General features: G+C 42.8%; 1 protein-coding gene across 1 annotated transcript in view; it reads right to left on the minus strand.

Moving 5' to 3' along the window:
• Positions 1-10796, minus strand: part of slco5a1 (solute carrier organic anion transporter family member 5A1) — a 25320-nt gene that overhangs the window by 9721 nt on the left and 4803 nt on the right. The window contains exons 3-4 of the mRNA XM_020599945.1: positions 2548-2680; positions 2243-2460 (exon numbers count right to left, since the gene is read on the minus strand). Of these exons, the coding sequence (XP_020455601.1) occupies positions 2243-2460; positions 2548-2680 (351 nt within the window). The remainder of the gene's footprint in view (positions 1-2242; positions 2461-2547; positions 2681-10796) is intronic.

Genomic DNA, 10796 nt, shown 5'->3' on the forward strand with positions numbered 1-10796 from the left:
CAATTCAGCAAATCTTCAGCTCTTCATCCTGAATTCAGCTTTTTGATATACAGTTTTTTAATTATTGCAGTTTACGTGATTTTGAACATTTCTCAGCCTCTCCATTCATTTGAATGGGGAGAGCTAGAGTGTGGGTTATGTGACACCCTCTAGAGCTTCTAGAGAGGCTGAGAAATGTCCAAAATGTGCCTTACTATAGTATGTGGGGAAAATAGGGTCCGACCCTCTCCTGAAAGATATGCCTTTCTACATGCCTTTCTATGTCGTAAAAACGGGGTCCGTCCCTCTCACTCAGCCTAACCTGCCACAGAGGTTCTTAGTCTTAGTCATGATCTCCAATCTCAGGCTTTCCTAGATTGTCGGAAAATCAACAATAGTTTCTTTCATCACAACATCCAAAAGCAGCACAAACTTCGGGTGTTTTCTACTTTGTAAAAATGCCCAATAGCAGAAAGCAGCAAAAGTTCTGAATGTGTGTCTGTCTGTTAGCTGGATAGCTTTGTGGTTAACACCACTGATTTTGGTATGGCAGGTCAGGGTCCAGTTCTCTGTCAGGACATGATAAATAGTTTTGCTAAGCTGCGTTAACCAATACCAGAAGCCAGTAAAATTTCCAAATGCATTTCTTTACAGCAGGTGTATAGCTTGGTGGTTAATGCCACTGTCTGTGATATGGCAGGTTGGGGTTTAGTTCCCTGATAGGCCATGATAGGTTATTTTGTGGGTATAATTTAGATCCTTGTGCAGTCTCAATCAATACCAGAAGTCGGTAAAAGTTCCAAATATGTTCCTGTACAGCAGCTGGATGGCGCTACCTGACAAGCAAGGTGCTGTACAAATTCAACCAACCACAAATTCAGGTCCATCTTTCAAAAGCCGATCACGTGACAGCGTCCATCTAGCCATGGTCAATCAAATGGCCAAATCAATCTTTCTACTACCATGTCATGCAATGCCGTCCATCTAGCCGTGGTCAATCAAATGGCCAAATCCATCTTTCTACTACCATGTCATGCAATGCTGTCCATTTTTGACCTTAACAGCGGTCCGCCTGTTTTGTCTCCTTCGTCGCTACAGGAAACTTACTTACTCAACTACAAGAATGGTAAGTAATTAATAGTTTAAAATGTATTTCTAAACACGTATTTCTAATAATTATCCTTCTGACTCCAAACTTTGTCTAACGTTTGATATCACTGAGAAAGTTGCACTTTACAGTAAAACAGGGAAGAATAGGAGACAACCCCCTGCAGTACTAGATATTTGGAGTTTTATAACATACATATGAAGGGTAAATGGGTTGCCTTCATTTGGGATGGATTGCATTTGATTAGCTCTTGGGTCCAGTGTGGCTTGGTCACATTTCATCATCAAGTGTGGGCGACAGCACTGTACCTAAGCAAAAGAGATGGTATGGTTTTACTGCTGTGCACATTGGGGGCAGCTGGGCTGTATTTTTGATAATACTTGCCAATAAAGTTCCTGCTTATGGTTATCCTTCATTCAGTAGGTGGATAGCTCGGTGGTTAACACCGCTGACTGTGATACAGCAGGTTGGGGTTCAGTTCTCTGTCAGTGTATGAAAAACTGTTTTGCTAAGCTACCTTAACCAATACCAGAAACCAGTATAAGTTCCAAATGGGTTCCCATACCACAGATGAATAGCATGGTGGATAACACCACTGACTGTGGTATGGCAGGCTGAAGTTCAGTCCCCTGTCAGGGTATGATGAAAGTAGGATGTAGCAGTAAGGAGGGCAGATGGGTGAGATAGAAGTAGGTAGTGGCAGGGGGGAGAGAGGAGGAGGTAGTGGAGGGGTGCAGGAAGGGAGAGATAGGAAGGGGGTGGGGGAGGGAGAAGATAGGTGTAGGTAGTGGAGATGTACAGGTAGGAAGAGAGGGGTGGGAGGGAGGTGATGGTAGTAGCTGCATTTTCAGCTACTACCTGCTGAAAATATCTACCTGGTCTACCATCAGTGTAGACCAGAGTGACCCCCCCAAAAAACTGACCATGTTTGCAGTCAATTACCTGCTTCATTAGGTAACTGTGTGGACAGCATCCTCCATCATAAATCTATAACACCTTCAAAGGAGATCTCAACAAAGCTTCCACTACTAGATAAGAGGACTAATCCTAGCCATTGATTAGATTATGGTCCATTTGTACATCAACAGTGCTCAGTTCCTTTATGTAGAGTACACCACAGATGGAAAGGGATGGCTGATGTGATCTTATCCTCACCTTTAATGTCCTTCCCAAAGCCCATGGAGGAAGAGACATTCTGGCCTTTAATACTGGACTTTTCCTTCATCACATTGTCATCACAGGACACATCATCTGGTGGGCTGATCTTTTTCTTCTTCTTTGTTTTGTGGCGAGGAGGTAGCTTTTTGGGGAAGGCAAACATTGGAAAGATGACCAGAAGCATGGCTATGGCACACAGGAGAAAACCACTCCACCTGAAAGGAGGAAACAAAGTAAAGGGAGTAGGGCTATATACAGACACAAGTAAACAGGCAGTCATGTAGATGCACACACTTATTTACCAATTGCCAACAAAGCGAGGGTCACTCTGGTCTATACTGACTACAGTTTTGGGGTCGACATAGAAGCCAATGAGGACACCACCCAGCAGGTAGCCAGCTGCAGGTCCCAAGGCTCCCATCACATACATGATGGCTAAAAAAACAAAAACAAATACACAATCAATGAGAAACTTCTTTGCTAACTAGAATTATAAACATAATCAAAATGAACAGCCGGTATTAAAACTGAGGAACAGGACTTTCTTGGTTTGGAAGCCTACAAGTGTTTATACTTTCATCATTTGTGTCTTAACGACTCCATTTCCCCCACATTTAGAACACCTGCAGTGAGATCAGTACAAGCTTTCCACCCACTCTGAAGCATCTGTAACATGCAAGTTCCAGATGTATCACACTGATCTGAAAACACACTTACAGCTCTCCCACTCCAGCAAACCTCAGAGCAAGCAAGGGTCAAACATTAATATTAACCCTCAGGGACTCTAGGCCGTCACTGAGGTGAGCCAATCACACTCAGTCATTTTGCCTCAGGAAAGGGAAAAACTCGTTAAAGTTAGATAAGCTTAGTTGGACAAGTGGAAAAACCTCCTGTGGACACCCAACATAAGGTGTGTGCCAAGGTCATTTACTAGCCATAATTGGGGGCAAACTTTCTGTAATTACACCTGAAACCGTGCCGCTAGCCATGGTGAAGATTAGCTCTTTATGGCAGTTGCGTTCGTGTGCATTAACATGTTAATCTAAATGACAAAATTCCTACCCACAGGTAGCCATTACTGCTGTGTTTTCATTTTCACTGGCAAGATAGCAACACACCACCTGCTTCTCAAATACCATTTTCGTGCATGCCGGCACTAAAATCTCATCATGTGCACAATGTGTGGCTGGTGTTCGTGACAGTCTGCTTAGCAGCCGGCTTAGCTGGTGCACGTCCTGTCAGGTTACATAACTACTGCACACACCTCTCCACAAAGTGTTTATTTAATCAGAATGGACCCTCAAAACCAATTTATCCTCAGTCTGCTTCACCAGACACAAGCTTGCACGCATGAACACAAAACACAAGACGCTGAACAAACAGCGGCCAGTTCCTGGGGCTCCAAATTAATCTGTCTTTTATGTGCATTTCTGTACACATTACAGTATGTACATGTCAGGGAAGAGCTGTAGACAACACATACATTTAGAACCATCTATACACATCTATAGCCATGTACACATCAGCCTGAAGCTCCTAAAAAAAACGACAAGAGGAAACATGAATTTCTTCTCCAAGGCCCTACAGCAGGTGTCTGTCTTTCTCTCTTCTCATGCATATCATATTTAATCATTTTCACTCCTTTCAGCGTCTCATATCCTGATAGTTGGAGAGTCGATTCATTTCAGCAGTCAAACTATGTAACAGTCAAACAATGTAACAGGATATTACCACCCAGAGACAATAAACAATTAATTGGCATGGGTGGCAAGAGCGCCAATCTTTTTATAGCCATCTTGGAATTAAAAATGTCTCACAAAACAGAAGTTAATGAATCAGTCTGTGGTGCACAGCAAAGTAATTCCCATGTATGATGTACAATTTATAGCTTGCCAAATAAAGGCTGGCTACAGCTCCAACTAGACCTTGAGAGTTTAAAGATAAAGGCGAGTCAGAAAGATCAGGACATATCACTTTTATACAGGATAGGGGTTTCATATTCAAATCTCCTGCCTCCTGATTGAGATATTCAAAATGATGCTGCCAACATATATCTGGACAAATCTAAAGACGATCCTGTAGTTGTGAGATGGTTAATAATGGAATGACCACTGAGCTGAACTCAACAACCATTTGAGATGGACATGTGTGCAGTAGAGTGCCACATAAAGAAAAACCTATCAATGGGTCATTCTCATCATCTTAGATTTCTAATTTTGTAGATTTTTGACCCATCGCGTGGCCCAAATATACCATCAAACACTCGTTGGCTTGAGCCAGATGCACCAGGTGCATCCAGCTACTTGCTCATTAGGCAAAGGTTGATCACCATGTCTTTTGGTTGCCCTCCTATCTTCATCCCTCTCCTCAGGCATCTAGGCAGGGACAGCTATTTTTTCTACCCGTAAGGTGACTGTGCGCACACCTGCTTTGCCACTTCAACCCTCATGTAGAAGTGTTCTGCCCGACTGGAGGATGAAAAGGGTTATAAACCATGCCTGACTCATTGCCCTACTCTGCCCGCTTGGCACTTAGCCGGGACAGTCTAGGATCAGTAGGTTGGGATGAAGGAACTGGAGGCCTGTGGCTGGGCTGAAGGGCAGCCAGGGCAGAGCCATCAGGGCACAACAGCAGCACTCCATCACACACACAAATGAACATGCTGTGGTGGCAGATGTACAGGGGCTGCGTGCCAATAAAGAATGCATGGTGCACCACAGGTTCACTCTGCTCAGTTACACAACAGACCTTTGCCAGCAGCATGTGAAGGGCAATACATTATAGGCTTTGTATGACTGTCCATGTGTCCGAATTAGGATATGAAGACTACCACCAGCAAGCTGCCGATTTCAAAGATGACGTGGTGAGAGCTCTTCCACTGCAGTTACGGGCCTTTTGTTATACAAAGTCAGCATTTAAACCACCTAAATGGCTACCCAGTGTGACTTCAATATGTTGTGGTAGTTTTGTGCTGACTTTATTCTATGCATTAGACATGCAAGAAAAAATACAAGGATGAAGTCACAGTAGGTGCAAGTTAACATATTACAGGCAGAATTCAATGTCAGCAACAAGATACGAGGTTTACGAAGCCGTTTATTGCACAGACCTGGAAAAATACAAATACACACGAGTGTTGAAAGGAACTCAAGAAGTGATGATGCATCGATTACAACTCAGTGATTTTAATAACAACAAAGATCGGCGTCTCTCGGCATCTGATATACACAAACGGATCCGCACAGATGTGACAGGGGAGGTGCAACAGCATCAAGGGTAAGAGTGAAGGAGGGATAAGGCTGAAGAGGTTTATAGGGCATCACTGAGCCCAGCTTAGGGTTTCCTCTGGCAGAGGAAAGAGAAAAGAAAAAGATAAAGAAAAGCAAATTAGTTGAGAAGAAAAATAAAATCTAGGAGGGAAGCAAGAGTGAGAAATGATAGGACATGCAGAATAGGAAGGAGAGGCAAAGAGAGGCACTGGGCTGCTGTAGTGACTGATACTGCTGTGTAACAGTGATAAAGCTTGCTCAGCAACATCCTACTCATAGTTAACTTTCAGGGACCAGTGCTGCTCTGTTGTCTCCACTTTGCCTCCTCCACACTTTATAAGAGCTCGGCTGTATTAATGAGCTGAACTGACTCATTCAGAGCTTGAACAATGAAATACCTGGAGAGGCATGAATCAGAAGCATGATTACAAGAAGGTGGATGCTGATGTTTTTGAAGTGGTGCCATTATCTTGGCTGCAGAGCGAGTGTATTGTATCTTAAAGTGTTTCTGTAATTTTGCCAATCCTTTGCAGCTACAACTAATGATTGGTCATTGCAGATTAATTGCCGATTACTTTGTCTCATCTTTATCACTTCAGAAAACTAATTGCCCATGTGAAGTCTTCTTTTTTGTCCAGCCAACAGTCCTAAACCAGATATTCAATTTACAATTATATAAAATGGAGAAACAATGCAAATCTTTAGAAACATTTGTTTATCATTTGCCAAACGGTTGATCCACAGCACCCAGCTGTTTCCATAGCCACCTTGGCTCTAAATGGAATTTCATGCATAACAATAAAATGGAGCTCCATCCCCATCCCCTGTCCTCCCATGACCTTCTGTTGTCCACACCCCTCACCCCTGAGTACAAAAGCCAGACCAACAGGGAATAAGCAGAATGCAGAGCAACTGGACACCGCGCCTAACGAAGTAGCTCCCTGATGGTCAAACTCATTAACACAGATTAAAGATTTGACTCAGTGTCAGAGCACTGGGGGTTATAAGGTTGAGGCTACAAATCACACAACAAAAGAATCTGTGTGGGACTGCACAGTTATCACATCTGCAACGTGAGACACAGTGAAACAAAACTGAAGACAATAATGGAGTGTTTATGTGCAAGTCTCATTTGTTTGGGGTTTCGTTCTTTATGTGCAGCAAGTCTCATTTGTTTGGGGTTTCGTTGTCACTGTACTGCAGTAAAGGCCGCATCGATACGAGACTGGCTCCATACCTTCCCTTAATTGTGTGACGCTCCACATGGCTATTAGCCTAAATCTCACTCAGCCCTCAAACAATGAATGGAAGTGATGGAGGACAGGCACAACACAATCTTGGATATGTATTCTGTGCGATATGCTGCAGCTGATGAAATCACACCGTCTTCTCAGAGCTGCGTCACATTGATTTCTACAGCATTATGCATCACACATTTCCTCTGACCTAGTATACATTTTTTTCCCCCCCACACACCAGCTGCATGTCCAAAAAAAAAAAAAAAAATCTATGTGAGCTATCTTGTTAATGAAATAGGGAAATGGCAACACTGTTATGACAACCTGCTGACATAGCAATGTCTTCTTACAAGTCCTAACCTTACAGTTTGACCACAAGGGCATGCACAGGGACTACACATCCTAACAAGGGTCGTGGGGGGGCTGGAGCCAACCCCAGCTGACACTGGGTGAAAGGCAGGGTCCACCATGGACAGAAACAAAGAGCCATTTTCTGCCATGTATTAAGCCATCAGATATTCTCTCTGCGATTTACTAAAGAAGACAATATTAGATCATTAAACCCTCGAGATGACTTCTATTCTTCATGCATTTATTTTATTGTTGGACCACCAGACCACCTGCTTTGAAAGCAGAAATGATCCCAGTAGATGAAAAGATGATCATTTAACCTATCAGTGCATATTTTACATGTTTATATTCAGGTAAACTTCAACAGTTCTAGCAGTGCACAGAAGGTCTACACAGTGCTGGTGCCCCACAGGCACAACACTGTGTGCGTGTGTGTGTGTAAAAGGCTAATTAAGTTTAGATCATGCCTTGTAACATAGAACCACATACAGTTAAGATGCAGAATATTTTAATGGATTAACAGTAAAGAACTTTGATCCTGTATTCAGTACAGACTGGTACAGACCAAATACCTTCACTTTATTAGGCACATTTGACTTCTAAGAACCAAATGAACAGTAAGATCAAAGTGTTTCTGATGGAAACTCAACAGGCCACCCAACAAACTTTTAGAAAACTTCACCTCTGGTGGTTACTGCTATAAGTCCCTCAAGTAAAAGCATGATTATTCACGTGCCTATCCCTTCCATTTCCCTCCCACATCCTTCTTCTGTAAAGCAAACCATGGCCCAGTAGCCTTTTCTCGCATCCAAATGAAGGTCTGCAGAATCAGGTCCGGACTTTGTCCAGCGTTGCCCTTTCACACATGTACTACACAACAGGAAACAGTCCCTGTCAGATGCTTCTCACCTACTGGAAATACTAAGTTTGGTTTATGCGGGGGGTGGGGGGTTGCCGGGGTAGGAGCGCGCAGGAGGCAGGACATGACACAGTCATGCAGCCAGCTTGTAATTTCTTCATAAAGAACCAGATTTCATGTTGTTCATTACATCGTCTAACAAGTCTCTTAATGGCGGACGTTCTAGAATCTCATCATGTCACCATTTACATATTTTTTTTGGCGTCTTCATTGTTAATGACCAATGGATGTTTATATTATTCCAGTTTTGTGCCGGTCACATGATAGAATGTCGTCAACACGCCCACTCTGGTCTTTACCCTGCTGGGACCACAGACTGGACCATAAAGACTGCTCCCAGAAGTGAAGCCACCAAAAGTCATGTGCCCCCTGATACCTGGTTGCAGTATAGGTCATAAACCCCACGCTGTCCTTGTTAGGGAAAGGGGATGGCCCAAACTAAAAATTCTAAGTACAAATCAAATACATTTGGAAAACAGGATATGACAAACTTGCCCATATAACCAGCATAAGGCCTAACCTCCTGTGAATGCCACACATGATGTAATCCCACTTTGTTCTCAGTCAAGAGTTTGTCAGAAAGCTATGAAAAGTTCCCAGTGTCCATGCCAGAGTTACAGAGCTTTATTTGGAAAGCTTTCTTGCAAATCTATTTCACTCTCCTCCTCACACTCTCCCCTTGTGACATGCCAATCAAACCAACACGGTCTAAGAGAAACGTGTTAAATCTCCTCCTTTTCATATCACTTCACTATATTAGAACTATCGCTCAGAGGTCTTTCACACACTGCCACATTCTGTAAATCCTTTTGCTCTCTACTTATCTGTCTCATCTATCATCCTCTGTATTTCCTCCTAACTCATTTTTCTCAGTGGCTTTTAAACAATTTGAACAAATACACTATTTTTAGTTTATCCTAGACAAACTACCTATGATAGACAATTTAACTATTTGTTTTTTTTCCTGATAATGAAAGCTAATATTTTAGATATTTAAAAAAAAAAAAAAAAGAGAGAAACGCAGGTCACCATGTACAGTACTTTGACGTGCACAGAACATGATTTACAGGCAAGGCAGCTATCAGGGACACAGAGTCCACTGTTCAGTTTGTTATTTTTCCTCATTTTCTGGACAAGCTGTAAATCAACAGATTAAATTTCTAGTTTAGGATAAGTCATCTCATCTATGGGATTAAGAATACAATTAGGTTATAAAGGCTTTGTCTCTGAGAAGTGACCATTTATGAGTCAATGTAGGGAGGAAGGCCGGGCATCTGCCTTCATCATTTGACATCAACATTTGCAGTTACTTGGCTTATTATCAACTTCTGAACCAAAGTATACAACATCCAGCCATCCTGAATAGAGCGTTACATTAACTCTTTTCATTACCTCTTGCCAAACCTCACACACACACTCTTGTGTTTGTCTGCGCATAGATAATGTTCCAACATTTGAGAGGCTGGCAGATAATCTTTCAGCTGTTGAGCAGCCATGAATGAGGCATCTGGGCCGGGGGGTCTAACCACATTACACTTGAGGGAGACTGTGTGTGTGAATCCATTAGAGCAATGAGTACAGAGCTTAGGTTTCCAATGTGCGACAAGCTTGCACCTGCAGCTTTTCAGCATCTGTCATTGATAGACATGGAAGAGACATTTGGTCCATAGTGGCCCCCCTCATCTTCAACCAGTATGAAGAATCTGACGATGCATCAGGGCGTCCTCCTCTGTCCAATCCCCACAACAGCTACTATACAATAGTCAGATAAACAAGACTATAGAGCACAACCTTACTTTGATTCACACCGTTTGGTGTTAATGCTGGTATGAAAAGCACTGAGTTGAGATGCCTGCTACACACAGTGACATAAGTGTATGATGCCAGTTTTGCCAACGATGGATCAGACTTCTCTGCCGTCTCTACCCACAGGCACAGATGTTTAAATGCTTGCAGGAGAACCAAGTGTAAGGGGTCTGCAGCACAAACCCCACCTGCTGTAAACACTTCCTCTCACTCCCAACAACCCCCAAAGCACCAAAGCTCACCGACCTCTTAATGCAGGTGCATACACACATATGCACAAACACTTGTCGTACAAGCACCCTGACAAATATCTGTTTAGGTGTACTGTAGTTAGCTGAATTGAATTCAACTGTGAATGAAGCAGAGTTTGCAGTTATTTTTCTCCAAACCAATCATCTATCATGAGAATGTCCCAAAATATGTGAGAAATAATCCCCTACAGCATTGCAATGCAATAAAAACTGAATCACTTCAGAGTTATTTTAGAGACCTTATTCAGTTTTAACCTGAGTCAACAAGAGCCAGGGGTCAAGGAGGATTTTGTAGAACATGGACCAAACAGCCAGCCAGAACAAACAAAAAACGTCAATTTTTTTCCTGCACAGCTGAAAACAAAAGGCTTCCTCGCAGCACAGCTGAAAACAAAATGCTTCCTCTCATTCCTGCCATCACAAAAGCCCTTTGTGGTATTTCCCCAGGAACATTCCCAAAACAGACTGATCAACACTACTCATTGTCTACACTACACTTACTGTAGTTAAGACGCCAACACCAACACTTATCTTTCTCTCCCTTATTCCATCACTTATACTCTTCCTGCAGACAAGTAAAGAGTGCAGGTAGGTGGGGTGAGAAACAACAGTATATGATTTAGAAGCACAGAGAGGCATCAGTGGCAAGGCATCAGTAGTAGTAGTCGTCGTCATAGCCGGCAGCCCAGCAGTCGCCTGCTGCTCAGTAACCCTGAG

Source organism: Monopterus albus, unplaced genomic scaffold, assembly GCF_001952655.1.
Source record: "Monopterus albus unplaced genomic scaffold, M_albus_1.0 scaffold44.1, whole genome shotgun sequence".
NCBI lineage: Eukaryota > Metazoa > Chordata > Actinopteri > Synbranchiformes > Synbranchidae > Monopterus > Monopterus albus.